The following is a 15,976-nucleotide window of genomic DNA, read 5'->3' as shown; positions in this document are numbered from 1 at the left end:
GCAGGAACATAAAATGTGCTAAGAGGTCAAGTCGTCCTCCAAGCACATTCTGCATGTACTATCGGAAGCCAGACCCAATGATGCACTGGTGTTTGTTTATCACAATTCTGTTTCTGTTGGCTACAATTCTGAGATCCTTTCAATAGAGTCTCAGTAGCTTTTCGCTGCGTTTCTCATCAGGCCATTATATGAATACTCCTGAGTGATGCAGGTTTAAGGTTTGTCATTCTTGAAGATGGCGTAGTCTCGTGCATTTTTTGAATGCTCTTTTGGCGGATTTTAGACACTGGTAGAGATACCTCCCGACTTACAAAGTCCCTTTCAGAGTTCCATCTTGCTAGAGCATTGACCCTTTAATTTTTTTTGTGCTCCGTTAAATCCTGTATTCGATTGTGACATTTCCAGACAAACTTCGATGTGTGTAAGGCCCCTATTCAAGTCTGTTTGTCTGTTAAAATGCAGATTCGCCTTCGAGAGAAAGTTCGGTGTTGACATTTTGTTATACAGGGTGTTTTTGAAAGGTATGTAAAAAAAATGTGACCATCTCGGAAAACCATATAGAACTTTTTTCAATGTAGAAATCTCACAAAAAAAAAAATTATCCCCGTCCGTACTCTACTTAATTCAATTTTCTAGTAAGTTAAAAATTTTGTAAACGGCACGACTTAAAAAAGAGTTTTTTTATTTTTCAAAAACAGTTAAAAATCGCAAGATAAAATTGACATTGTTTATTACAATAAGTGTTCGAAATGACGTCCCTCGTTTCTAATACCGGTTTCCGCAAGTCGAATGAGTAATCGCTGTGTCCAAAGATCGTGTCAGGTTTAGCTCTAATGTTTGTTGCAACTTCCTCAATGCAATTTTTTAGCTATTCAACTGTGGTCAACGGGGACTGATATACCAACTGCTTTATGTACTCTCACAAAGACATCGGATGGATTGAGGATGAGAGACCAAGTAGGCCATAAGACTGGCCCATTTCTTCCTATCCACCGTCCTGGGAAGTTCTTGTTAAACCACGCACGCATTTAAAAAATTGTCCAAGATATTATTTAAAAAGTTTAGATAAATAGCGACAGTTAACCGGGGTGGTAAAATGTATGGACCTACTTATTAGGTGGTTTCCAATCATACCTGCCCAAACATTGACACTGAAGCGATCCTGAAAATGCGTTTCTTAAATTGCGTGAGGATTCGCGTCTGACCAAACATGGGTGTTGTGGGAATTGGAAATACCATATCTGGTAAATGTTACCTCATCTGTTGAAAATAATTTTTCAACAAAGTGTGGATTTTCCCTGTTTTTTTGGAGCAACCAATCACAGAACGCAACCCTTTTTGGTAAATCCTCCGGCTTTAAGTGTTGTACGCGTTGCACATGATACTGGTGTAGGCTCTGTTTATTTAAGGTCCTCCAAACCACAAATAGTGAAAGCTCTACTGGGTACGCCAATGCCTGGGTTTTCTACTATGACATTTAAAATTTCGTGTTTCGCATTTAGTGTTTGGTTGGTTCTTTGGCCACCCCAATCTGACGTACGTCGACGAAATTCTCAATTTTCTGGGAGACGTTGTACAATGGCATGAAAAGTTCTATGGTTTGGTAAATTCCGACCGGGGAAAGCTTCACCATTAAGACAATGTCGGTCATTTCGGCATTTGTATCACCTTGCATTTTTTAGGAAAACTTCTGTGAAAACACTTTGTCGAAAAACGTCAAAAAATTTTCAAGTGAAAGTTTCTGTTGCTGAGCAACGATTGTCATTTTTTCCCTTCAAAAAAATATTAGCACACCGCAAGTGTTGCTTAGCAACCAATGAACTGCTGTAAATCAGTAGCACACAGCAAATTTTAATCAACTTTTTAACGAATTTTATCTCAAAAACGAAAGAACTTTTATTAAGGTGATTTTGAGTTTATGACGTGCTTGTCATGACCAATTTCCCTTTTTTTTTGACATACGTTTCAAAAGCAGTCTGTATATACAATGAAGGCAAACATTTTTGTCTGCAAGACACCGGTCTGCTTACCCAGTGATATAGAGACGCTGAGATGCTTTGCTTGAGTATATGCCGGAGCCTGATCTTTTACTGGAGACTGTACTATTCGCAGAGCAGATGATCCAGCTCCCTTGAATCTCACTTCGATCTTCCTTCCAATGTTCTCGTGGGTGTATAAACCCTTCATATGAATGATCTGTCACTAGAACGGGAATTTTACTATCATTGTCATTGTCATTACTATCTGTTCGCTTTGTCCTATTTTTCTATTGACCAGAGCTACGCATTCTCAAGGATCTTGGTCTGACCACCGACAGGTGAAAAAGAGATAGCCCGATCAGTACTTCTATGGCAGGCAGATGTTGTGTTCAGGCCAAAAGAGTTTTAGCCCAGACTTTCATCGTCTAACCTCAACACATAATGGCACCGTAGAGGTTCATTGACCTTATGACACTGGTGTACAGCCAATGCATTGCTCTGGGTGTTAAGCCCCAAGATTTCCTTATAGTTCTTTTGACGCTCAAACTGCTTCAGTTTTCTTCTTCGTCCGGTTTGTGCCGTGAGTCCTCCAGGAAAGTCTTTAGTCCAGGCAGATGCCTAGAGACTTGACCGTTTTGTGTACCCGTAGTGTTTTTCGTGTGATCCCAACGCCTCTTTAGAAAAATGATATGATTAGTTTTATCTGGATTAATACACAAACCATTTAATCGACACCATTTCTCCACAAGTCCGAGTGTCCGCTGCATGACTTCTTAGCTACATCGAGAAATTTGCTTTTTACAAGGATTACTATATCATCAGCATATTCTTGAGCTTCACTTAACCAGCAAATCAGGTCATCTACTAGCAGGTTCCATAAGAGGGGGATACCAACCCCCTTGAGAACAACCCTGTGCAGCATCGCACGGACCCGCCTGACAAGTGTCGAATCCCCGGTGTACTTGGTCAGAGATGATCATATGGATTCACATGTTACATTGTCAAACATCTATATCCAGAAATGTTAAAAGTGAGTAAGTTCCACCTTTCAGCCCAGCTTCGATTGTATTGTGTTTCGCACCTGTCAGCAAGTTGGTTTGGGTACAGGGGCATGTTACCTAACAACTCCTCACGAACATGCCTGTCGTCAGTTTTTCCATAGCCTTTAGGAGAAACGACGTTGGAGTAACGGGCTTACAACTATTAATCTCGACTTATGTACTACGCCCAGGTTTAGAAATAAAGATAACTCTTACTTTCTTCAAGCCAGTTATTTTACTCAGAGCGAGACAAGCTCTGAAAATATGCAGCAGAGGTTTAGTAATAAGAGATTTTAGTCTCTTTTGTAAAAAAACTGGAGAAATTTCATCTATGCGCGCTGATGTAAATCGAATAAGCGAATTTATTGCTCGTTTCAACTTTTCTGAGGTGACGACGTTGGACCCAAATCGCCATGTCTCCTGAGAAGCGGTGTGATTTGGTATTTACTGCAACTTCGCCTTACACTCTAGTAAGTTTGAGAAGTGCTTACTTAAAAAGAGTCTCACAGTGGGGATTTTCTGCGGTCTTGATGCTTGTGGAAAATTGTCTATCTTCCCACAGAAATCCTTTCATCTGTCTAATTTCCTGTATCGAATTGCAGATTTGTATTCTTTCGTCTTATAGAACTCTCAAGAGTTGTATAATTTGTCAAATCTAACCCTATTTCAGAGCTTTCTTGTCAACATACTGAGGTGAGAGTTAGAGATGGGCCACAGTCGTTCCTATGCGAGTTACGTTTTGTCCTGGTAAAACTCAACAATGGCTTCTTGCATCAAAACCGCTGTTTCTTCCGCTCCTTTTACGGACTATATTTGGCAGTCCTAAAACCCTTTTCTCTACAGTCTCCTTATAGGAGTCGCCGTTTGTCGCTTTTGGTTTTCTATGATCCTGATCCGACCCTTTATTATCCTGAATGCTAAATCAGCTGTGTCGACTGTCATGAGCCAGCTCTACTGAGTCTATAAGATATATCGATAACCGCTTCCCTCACTTTATTGGTGAAAGTAGCTTCGTTCCAACTGTTCAGAATATCCAAACCCGTAGTAGCAAAATAATTCAGATCTGGAATTGACATCAGAATTTTTCCACATAGTGTGGTGTGTGTTCACATCGTATCCTACGATAAGACGTCATTCTTTAGCCTTGTTAAAGTCTGTTAGGTCTGTTAGGACAGTTAAGGGTGGTAGCATAGGTGAGTCATACGTCAGATAGGCGGAACACACTGTCAGTATTCTCGGTGTTCCACCACTTATGATATTTACAACGGCAGCCACTACATCCCTGGAGCACAGGTTTTGTAAAGGCATGCCCTGGGTTTACATCCGATAGAACCAGTAATAGCTGATTCTTTCTGTAAATAGTTGTTGAAGAAGCCCAATATCCACACCCCAAATGTCCGCCTACCTCCTAAAGCAAGTCCACGCTGCGCCGCTGTGATGAAAACTGGGTTAAAAATTGACAGTTAATTCCCTAGACCCGTGACGATCGTTTTCTACGTTTCCGTCTTCATGTCAATCCAGCAACCTTAAAGTCGCCGGATTGAAGGCGTAGAAAACCCGGTAGTCTCATGCACTTAGGACTACTATGGACGTTTTCCATAGTCTAACAACGATTGTATCATATATGATCCAGCTAGAGCTCTCTATCTCACGATTCTAAGTTTCTAAAAGCCTCAGAGGGATCAGTATTGTTACGAAATAAAGCCATACGCCGCCCCGGTACGACGCCTATGAGGCCTGGAAGCGGAAGTCGCAAATGGGTGCTCTAGACAAGTCTAGAAGCGGTGACGGAGGCGTTCAGAGAAAGATCGCGTAGCGATTTAAATGAGAACCACCGTCGGGAGCAGTCAGTTAAGTCCGGACAATGAGCAGTAGAGTTTAGTCAAATCCATTCCAGCCGAGTCGGAATTATTCTGTACATAATCGCTGTTTGAGTAGTCGTGTAAATTTGAGTTAGTAAAAAATAGATTGTTGAGTTTAATCCACACCGATTTTAAATCACCGATCATAGTAACAGTACCAAGCCTTTCCTTAGTCTTAGTGGATGCACGAGTATAAGTCTGCTATCGGTTCCTCTGAGTAGCAGTTCAGTCTATCTGCAAGATTCTTTTTCCCACGGTTTCCTTTTGGAGGAAAAATTGCAGACCTCCAATTTTAAATATGCACATTTTTTATACAGTGCATCTTTTTTAAAAGTGGCCATAGAGATTCCCATGTTAAATTTTAGACCCTATGTTAACTTTTGTTAGGGTGAAATCCTGGAAATGATTTATTCGGTGAAAATAGCCTTAGGGTTCTGTTTTAATTTCCACTACCACTTTTTGCAGTAAATTATTAATTTGTGATTTAAAAAATTTAAATTATTTTGATTAAAAAATTTTGGTACATCATAGAAGGTTTTGACTTATCAATTTAATTTGTCATTTCTGACAGCATAATTTTAATTTAGCCATTAAATACCTGTACTATAGTTTTTAGAAAAGAAACAACATGATGCAATTCAAATGTAAATGAAGGAAATAAAAGAAAATTTCACTGAAATTGCCTTTTTGATGTCCACAATCGAGAAAACCTGTGTTTATAAATCTGCCGTAAAATTCTTGCCGAGTATAGAATGATGTTCGTATACTGCAGCAAAATTTTGCGTATCTCTGTTGTCGATAAGGCTTTAATATATCCATCAGTGAACATTTCCACTTTTTCTTTAATTGTGTACTGTGGCATACTGACAAATTTCGGTCACTAAAAACCAGTAATCGAAGGAGTAATCAAATTGTAGCAACGTCAGGTAAATGTCCCTTTTTGACATGGCTGCCTACAATATTACAGACAAAAATACCCAAATATTTTAATTTTTTAAAGAAATATCCTTTAATTTAAAGCGTGATCTTTAATCAAATTGACAAAATATGACCCAAACTACATCCAGTAAAAATTGCAACTCTGAATCTTTACTCAATCATAAGGTAACACGGGATATAAAATTTAACATGGGAATCCCTATGGCCACTTTTGAAAACGATGCACTGTATATAAAAGCTAACATATTAAAAAAAAATCTCAGAAAATTCTAGCTGGCAATATATGTTTCCTTTACTACTAAGAAATCTAATGTTGTAATACAGGGCGTTACGTTTAATAAAAAACTCAACTGTAGTATGTAACTTAAAAACGAAATAATCTGTATGTATATTTGACAATAATTTTAAATTGGTCCCCTAGATGAGCTTCAAAGTATTTTTGTCAGTAATTCATAGGAATGTGTAATCTTCCACCGCCTTACAAGTGGGACACTCTGTATGAATATAAATAAAAAATTAGATAAAATGACGTATGTGGATTTCTAGGTCAAGCAGATCGTTGATAAATAATATGATTAAAGTTTTTAAGTGACTACAACACGAAAACAAACAATTGATTAAAATCCACTAATTTGTTTTTATTTTGTGTTACTGTAGTAAGCACAACTAATGAATAAATATAAAATTGATAAAACATGGTTTTCGAAATTTTGAACCCTGTATAAATACAAAACTTAATATAAAGCTGCCATAAATGATACATTCGTACAACCAGCCGTAAAATACTTCCTAATTGCTCATTCAATTAAAAGTTAAATATTGCAGTGTAATGGATTATCTGTATGTACTTACAGAGTATATCTATAAATAGACTTTGATAAACTTTAGCTTTCGTTCTAGAATAGTTAGAACTTTATTTTTAGCTGTCTTGTTTGTAATTTTGAAACTGGCGTTTATTACCGAAAACGTAATTTTTTGTATTCTTAAACTTATAGATATTATTTCCTAACCAATAAATATCTGGGTGTTAACAGGTTAATACGAATCATATCTTATATATATATATATATTTTTAATTTCCGTTTTCTCAAGATGTTACAAAATAAAAGAAGCTTCCACGTATTTAAATTTTTTAATCAAAATTATAAGCAAATATTGTTTGTGTATGTAATAGATAAAAAAATAGAGTATCTGATGAATGGCGTCAAGTTCACCAATTGTTAGATTATCTTCCATTGTTAGATAAATTAAATACATGATAAATTTTATTATCTCCACTCAAACTGTTAATTTCAGTAAAATTAAATACAGATTTAGAAATAGGAGCAGTTTTCACGAAATAGGTAAAAGTTGCGGATTAAAAAGAAAAATCGATTTTTATTACAAAGTTCGATACACAAAAATAAATAAATATAAATTAAACATTCGCATAAATGAAATCTATACAAGCGAAAATTTGTTTTGTTTTTTAGTTTTATTTTTGCTGTCCGTCCTCTTCAGTAATGTCTTTTCTAAAACGATAACAGGAGATTCAAAAATTAAAGTCCATACGACGGCAATTCCAATAGTAAAAGCAAGGTCACCCCAAAATTTATGAAACTGTAAACATTTTAAATAAGTTTTAAAATTTAAATTGAACTATAAAACGTACCGCATAATAATCCGAGAAATGCAGTGGCGATCTTGTACTGAAGTTAGTCATAAAAATAAATGAGTAGTGTACAAGATATATGCTATAGCAGAGTCGAGACAAAATTTGAAAGAGTGAGCAAGACAGGAACTTGTTAATTGGACCTCCGTATTCCATAACACAAGCAAATATAACCCAACAGATCGCTATTGCCCACACTGGTCTCATAAGTGCAATAAAGAAGGAGTTTTCCAGACGATTATATTCAGTGGTTTGAAGCGTGTGACCTGCGTAGAGACATGTAGCCATCAGTGCTAGTGACAAAATCCATCCGCAAGAAACCACAATCTAAAATTAACAGGACGACTTATCAGTACGCGTTGGGACCAAATTTATATTATATAGCCACCATATTTAAGTGAGGCTTTCTTTTACTTGTCCTCAGACTGTAGATAGCGTAACCCAACATAATGCCAAAAAGATACGGTACCATTCTAGTATGCGTGGGCATGTAGTAGTACTTCATAAAATCGGTAAGATTACCATTGACATTTGCTGTTAGTTGTCCCCCCAGTTCATAGAACCACCCAAGTAGGAAACTACCTATAATAGATGCCAGTGAGGCAACACTCAAGAATAGGTAACCCCAGAATGGCCACTGTCGCATCAAAATTAAGATCGCGGGTGAAATTAAAAACAGTTGCATATCAACCGATAAGTACCAACTTTGTGGAACACACTGCAAAAGAATGAGTTTTTATATAACTATGTATATGAGGCAGTTAATATTTTTAATAAACTTACTGTTCCTTCGGGGTTGGCATAGTTTTGCACATAGAGTAGCGCAGACCACCAGTACTTCTTGCAAGCTTTAGTAAGAAAAGTATCAGTTCTTTGCCATACAGGTCCGGATCCAAAATAATTGAAGAGAGCAGCATGTGCTAACACCATTGCGGCAACTGCCGGAGTAAGTCTCAGATAGCGATGAAAGTAATATAGAGGCACATTAAACTTGACGCCCTTATCCATCGTAGCTTGGAAAGTGTAAATTGTGAGGAAACCTCCCACGACAAAAAATGTGTCAACGGAAACTGTTGCTCCAGTTATGTATTGACTATAAGTAGATTCTATCCACTGTAAAGTACATAAACTAAATGTTTGGGGTCATACTGTGAAATGTTAAATATTTACGTTGTAAACATCTAGATAATTGTCTAAAGGAACAAAAACATATGCCATGTAGACATGCCCAAGAACTACCCACAACATACTTAAAGATTTAATTCCATTTAAACACAAAAGTTGTTGCGAATTTCCTAAATGAAATAATTTTTTTCCGTTGCTGTATAATGAAAAAGCGATTGCAGAAGAGCAAACTGGATCTACAAAAAAACGATAAACACGGAATTACGTAAGGTGTTGAAGTACCTAGATTTCTATAGTTTAAGTAAATGTCGTAGATTGTTGATGTTAGCGTGATTAGAACTATTAAAGCAAAGATAACACTAAAACAAACAGTTTGATAAAATTATAAAATGTCCAAGTGTGAGTTTGTATTCTTACATCGCCACAATAGCTAACGCGTCTAACTTCGGGCCAGAATCTTTGGCCCAGCACTGGCTATCATCGAAACGTACAAATCCAGGAAAAATTATATTTAAATCATCAGCACTGCATGATTTCAAGACACAATAGTACAAGCCAAAACTGATGTCCGCTGACTTGTAATTAACACCTACTACTTCTGTTTTCTGAAAATTTTGATTTTCTTGAAATTTATACTTAATTAAATTTTAACAGAATTAACGCACTATTCTTTTATGTGGAGGAGCAATCTTCCAGTCAGTTTCAGAGGGTAAATCTAGATTTATGGACGCTTGACAAAATTTTGTGTCCACTTCTTCTATTTCCAGACATTCATCGTAATTGCCCATAGGCATGATATTGCCTTTGGATATTCCAGAAGGTATTCTGGAACTAGCGTCCACCACTAATAAAATAATTAATAAAGAATTTTCCGGAGTTATTTGAAATACTTACTTAGCCAGTACGTGGTGGTTAATATTGTAGTACGACTCAGATCTTTCTGGCATTCCGGAGACAACATTTCTCTTGTTTTGGTACTAATATTGGTCAAAATGCCTTCATAAGTTATTTCACTACACGATTTGTTAGGTATAACACTGAGTAAAACTGCTATAATAATGTACTTCATGTTTCTAACACACCTCTAATTTCGGCTTAGGTTTTTTGAACTACAATGGCAAGTGAACGTTTTGTATTTATATAATTGATAAAATTGTAAATTATTTGTCAGCAAATACACGGAACAGACTTGATACTATTCAGTAGACATATAGTGTTTATTCCGTTTACTCATTTCTCGTATTGTTTGATGTTATCTTCAACTTCCTATTCCCAGGAATTCTTGTTTACTAGAATTGTAGTAATAGTCTAGTTTGAAAGCATGAATTTATACACAAAATAAAAAGAAAGATTTAACGAACTCTTATTTCTGATAACCTCTGTACATTAATTTCTTTTTTAAAGACACTAAACTATTTTACAAGTTCTTGTGGAACTTGTTTTTCTGAATTTGTCAATGTATTATACTTTAACCATCCATACTCCGCCTCTGTTTATGATTCGAACTCATTATATTCCGAAAACACACTTGTTTATATTTGGTGTGGTCAGCACTTGGCCTTAGGAGACGGATTAACAAGGATTCCAAAAATATGAATGCCTTTATAAAGAACAAGGTTAAGTGAGTTTTTCCAATTGAAAATGTTCCGATCGACATTATTTCAGCAAGGACCCGTATCTTAATTCCGGCACGTGCAGTGTAATACTAATAATAAAACACTGGGGTGTACCGTTTTTGAGATTTGATCAATAAAAGAAAATTTCAAACTGAAATTAAAACAAAATTGTTGTTTGTTGAAAAAATCTCATAGAAACGGCTTATTTCCTTGATTCGAAGTTAAGTGAGGCGCACTTTCGATTTTCGTCCTATACCACTTTGGTTTAGTATCCACTTATCGAGTTTCGCATCTCTTTAAGGAAAATGGGGTTGTATTGTTCGGCCGAGATTGATAGTGTGGCTCTTAAGGTGTTTTCGTATTAGAAAGGCTTTATTCGGAATTGTGTATGACTATCCATTATTGGCGAGCTGATGGTTTAATTATGCTATTATTAGAGAAACGTCAGGGTAGAATCGAAGGTCTGAAGTATCTGGGATGAAGCTGTCGCCTAAAATCCCGTATATACGAAATAAAGTCATTTCCAGTCTAATAACAGTTTCCACGAAATGGGACTTGCCCTCGCTGAGCGTGTTGTACCTTGCGTGGGATGAATTGGGATATGAAGAGATTTTAATGAGATTTTTGTGGAATTTGTGTTTACAGTTTACGAGATTTGAAAACAAGTTAATAGCTGCTTTTAACTAGAGCAGCTAGAGATAAACGTGTAGTGAAGATAAAATTATTCGGAACTGTGCGTTCGCGAATTTTCGATGAAGTGGTGACGCACTTGTCATTAATCATCTTTGTTTTTTAAAGGAAATAAAGTAATCTGGGGGTAAAATGAAGTTTTGTTTTTCGTTGTTTAAGACCATAACATTAATCATAAGTATGGGAAAGAATACACGAAAATGTCTGCTTAATAATGCTATCTTTTACACACAACGGTTCATGAACGAAGGTTCAAAAGACTAACTTTAATTGAAGGGGTCATTACTTATTCCACAAACTCGTATTTTTTGCTTTTTTGGAAGCTTCATAGCTGCGAAATAATAATTCCTCTACTAACCAGTTACCGTTGATTTTTTACTCTATGAATCGTTTCTAATGTTTGAATTATACATAAAGTAAAATGTTTATCTTTACGAAAAATTAATAAACGGAAGGAATACACTCCAACGTGCATATGTAACTGGTTGCGCTTCAGGGATGCGGGAAGCTTTGTCTAAATAATTTTAAAAGTTTTATTTAGCTAGAGCTTTAACAATACATTAGTTTTTGTCCACGTTTTACGTATTAATTATAAATGCTTTAATGCTTTGAAATACATGTTAAACCGGTAATAACATATTAACATGCGAAACATACGTTTTATATGGTGCAAAAAACTCCATAGGACTTCATTTGGCGTTAAAAAGTTCTCGTTGAGTGAGTCTGAATAATTAATTTTTTATGCTGTCTCTCTTTTTTATCTTAAAGCCACATTAATGAATTCAGTAATTTGCAACAGCGTCGTGCTCGATCTTTTTTAATCCATACTTTCTCTGCATTATTTAAATATTAATATGAAAATCTCGGCCGAAAAATTTTGGCGGCTTTCATTTTTTTTTATATAAAATGTAATATTCACAATGGCCTGAAGTCTGCAGCACAAAGTGTACTCGTGGCTGTGTTCATTTGAATTTTAATTTTGGTAATTTAATTCAGAATTTAACAGCCAATCGACACAATAAACACTACATTTGCTTTTGTTGCGTCATATCCACTTACGTTTGCGCTCATAAACATACAAATGTGCATATACATATTTCAATGTTTTGATCAATGTAGCAGTTTTAAATGCTTTTGTTGCAAATCTTATGATATAAAAAGGGGAAAGAGCTTATTCTATTACTATCTGTGTGTAGTTTTTGGAATTTGCAAGTGCATCAAGCCGAAATATAAATATTGGGGGTGGCAGACTGAAAAAGCAAGAGAACACCAGGCTTTATCATTATTAATTATAAAAAATTTTAGGTACAAAATTGTAGCTGCTGAATAATATCCAAGTATTGATCTATTTTTGGGAAACTACAAAGCCGCAAAACCAAGGCGTAGCAATGAACTTTGAACTAAATTTTAAACCAATTTAATTTTATACTGTATTTAGAGTTCAAGCTAAATGTAATAAACGTCATATTAATAATAAACAGAAATTTATAACCAAATAACACAAATATTAAATATTACATCTGCTAGCAGAAATGTCGAATATAAATGTTGAGCGACTAATTCAACTACTAAATTATTAACAATTTAGCAAATACAAGTTTCGTTTTAAATCGTATAACTATCGAACAAAATTTATGGTGCGGTTTTTAACAATTAAGTGATTTTATTGGTATAACCCAAGCACTGGTTATTTGGTTGAAGGTATTATTTCACTCAAACAATTTTATTTACATAACATGCATGTTTCGTTCTGTTATTATTAAATGACAGATTCCCCAACTACGAGTAGAGTACATGAGGGAATTACACAACTAAAATTTTAGTTTGCAGAAACTGCAGCTGACTTGTCATTCATTCCATTTGGTCGAACACAATAACAGTCAGGAAAACAAGAGAATCCGAAATTGTGAAGGTAATTCAGACATGTATTTCCACAGCGTCATGGGCAGTAAAAATTAGTATAAATTTATTTACACAACATTCCACGTCTTTGAAGTATAGTCGAAAAATTATAAAATTTAATTTTGCGAATTTTATTTATTTTTTATGACAATCTCTTTAACAGATAACCTAGAGGAAAATTATATTTTCATTATATGCTTAACTTCGAACATCGACAGCATGCGACTTTTAACCACGTGCCAAGATGGTTGACTAATGACTAGAATAAGTGGCAGAATTTGAATAATTGGTCTTCTGAAAACACAGGAAATACTAAGATTATTATTAAAGTTACAATGGAGTAAAACCTTCTGAATACTATTTTGGATAAGTAGCTCTTATTATTATGTTAATTATTCTTTTATTATTACTTAAAGAGGGACGTGAAGATTAGTAAAGAAGTAAAGAAGTAATTAATTAGTAATTAATTAAAAACTCGAGTGTTGCGTCTAGGTAAATACTGAATCGATCTCTATTAAACACTGGGAACACAGAAATTTAGGGAAGATAAGAGTTGTGAGCAACTGATTCTATTGTGCAACAAATTATAAATAAATCTAATTTAAATCAGATCAGGCCTACATTGGAACGAAAGAAAATTGATACGAGTGTACAAAATATCATTACTAACGCCATGCAGTGGGTACACATGACTAATTTTCCAGCGCAAGAACTTTAAGAATCTTCTCTGCATAGACTCAGTATTAATTATATATTTATTATCGAGTGGCGACCAAACTATAGCACCATATTCTAAACGGGATATGACAAGCGCAAAAAATAATGAATACAACAATTTGTGTTAGTGAAATTACGCCAAGAACGCATAATGAATCCAAGAAGCTTCAAAGCAGAATTCTTGATAAAATCAATACGAAGATCAAAGACCAATTGTTGATCGAACCAAATGCTCAAATCTTTGATAGAAATGCATCTTGTTATAAGTTCTCTCTCAAAAGAATAAAATCAGCTTCTCCGAAATTGTACTTAAGTTCACTCGGACTTTCCCTAAAGTGGGATTTATAAACTTGCTGTTGACGTTGAAGTTCCCGTTGCAGTTGCTGCTCCCGCTGACGTTGATTTTAGAGCTGAAAATTGTCACTTATAAACTCTGTTGCCAAGTTGTCGTTGATAGGAACTTTGATGTTCAACTTTTGTCGTATTTAAAGGGGTTGTACAGGAAAAGTGGAGGATCTAAGTTGATTACTATAAAAATTTACCATTTTAGACATATTTTAAATTTCTTGTTGTCGAAATAAGTCTACACACATTAAGAAAAAAAGGCAAAATGTAGCCCCGCCTACCCACTCTATCTCAATTTTTTTTATTCGTCGTGATGCAAGAAGGCGGAGCTTAACTGCAAACTCCTTATTTCTCTACGAGAAATTAAAACATATTTTTGAGTAAGAATACTACGTACGTATATTAAGAAAAAAATAGCCAAAGATTAGGCCCTACCTATAACCGTTCTGATCTCAATTCTCAATTGTAATGAATTTTTCATTCGTTGTCAGATCGAGAGGCGGGGCTTAATTGCAAGATCTATATTTGTCTACAAGAATTTACCATTTTAAACATGTTTTAAGTTTCTTGTTCTGAAAAGACGACTACGTAGGTATATTAAGAAAAAAAGGCAAAATATAACCCCCCCACCTACCCTATTTCAATTGTGATAATTTTTTTTAATCGCCGACAGTCAAAAGAGTGGAATTTAATTGAAAAATCCTTATTATTTCTCTACAAAGAATTACCACGTAAGGCATGTTTTGAGTATCGTGTTATTCAAAGAACACTGTGTATACAGGGTGTTATTGAAAGGTACGTACAACAAAATTGACAGTTCTTCGCGAAGTCTAAGAAGTCTGAAAAACTTATTTTGTGTTCTCAAAATTATAAGGAGAAAATTAACCCTTTTCTAACCTTTTTAGACGCTACTGAAGGATAAATAGGTAAAATTAATTTATTTTAGTAAATCCTAGCAACTCTAACAATAAAACTCTTGTCAAGACTAAATGTTGCTATAGAAACGAAAGATGATCTTTTTATCAGAGGCGTGCAACGAATTTGGACATAAATTTTAATAATTTTTATCTCTAAAAGAAGAACACTTTTACCTGAACTTTTTTTTATTTTAGACAAATTGCCGATTTTATTTTGTACGTACCTTTCAATAACACGCTGTATTACGAAAAAATTAAAGCCAAAGATTAAGTCCCACCCATACCTGCCCTGATCTAAATAGTAATGCAGTTTTCATTTGTTGGCAGACCTAGAGGCGGTGTCTAATTGCAAAGTCCATATTTCTTTATAAAAATTTACCATTTTAAACGTGTTTTAAGTTTCTAAGATTAAAAAAAGATCATCACAATTGAGATCACATCGAACGGCCTCTTGGTGTGAAAAGTGTCCCTGTATTTGTTCCCAGTATTTAATAACTATATATATTTTTAATCGACTTTGGTTACCCTCGATATAATGAATCTTTTTCCACCGGGCACGTTTTTTGGTTTTCTAATAGAGCTATTAAAGCACGCAAATGAAGTCACATCAGTTCGTCAATAGCGGAAAGTCGTTCTTTAATAGGTCTGGTGTAATTTAGATCGGTAAGATTGGTAGCCATGACGAGAAATGTCAGGTGAATGTCAGTGGCAAATGTCAAATTAAAATTTCCCGTATTTCCGGAAGCGTAAGGACTTCACTAACTTCTTCACAAGACATTTTAACCAATTTTAACTTACAAAAACTCGAATTGATTCGAATTACAGTTGTTGTGAAAATTCGAACCTCAAATATTTCGTGGTTAGTGTCAGACCACTCCATCACCAACCACGACAAAATTTTTTAATTTATACAATATTTGCCTTATGAAACTCGTTCTTTAAAATACTATTGCAAAAACTGTGGAAAGATGACAGATAATAACTATATACAGTGTAATGGTTGTCAGGGTTATTTACACCCCACATGTGTTGATCTTAGTGAAAATGATATAAAGATAACTCCTGGCTAATCAAAGGCTATTTGGCTTGGAAGAACAGCTGGGAAATAATGGTTGAGCTAATAAACTTATTTAAAATTATCAATCCGAACTGCGACGGCGGTAACTTAAAAACACTGAGACTAGGTAGTTTCA

The 15,976-nt window shown here is 35.1% G+C and overlaps 1 protein-coding gene across 1 annotated transcript; it reads right to left on the bottom strand.

The window, feature by feature from the left end:
• Positions 1-2,384: 2,384 nt before the first annotated feature.
• On the bottom strand, positions 2,385-9,665 carry LOC135125698 (nose resistant to fluoxetine protein 6-like). Its single transcript, XM_064051353.1, has 14 exons — positions 9,491-9,665; positions 9,262-9,440; positions 9,014-9,201; positions 8,879-8,955; positions 8,642-8,832; positions 8,255-8,584; positions 7,860-8,189; positions 7,472-7,798; positions 7,305-7,419; positions 4,341-4,463; positions 3,975-4,082; positions 2,977-3,142; positions 2,782-2,914; positions 2,385-2,597 (listed from the first exon to the last, which is right to left on the bottom strand). Exons 1-14 carry the CDS (start codon positions 9,663-9,665, stop codon positions 2,385-2,387), a joined length of 2,655 nt encoding a protein of 884 aa, XP_063907423.1.
• Positions 9,666-15,976: the final 6,311 nt, after the last annotated feature.

This window comes from Zophobas morio, unplaced genomic scaffold, assembly GCF_036711695.1.
Source record: "Zophobas morio isolate AGI-343-1 ecotype UQ-CSIRO unplaced genomic scaffold, CSIRO_AGI_Zmor_V1 ptg000009l, whole genome shotgun sequence".
In the NCBI taxonomy this organism is placed as follows: Eukaryota; Metazoa; Arthropoda; class Insecta; order Coleoptera; family Tenebrionidae; genus Zophobas; species Zophobas morio.
This window is presented reverse-complemented; position numbering and strand designations above follow the sequence as displayed.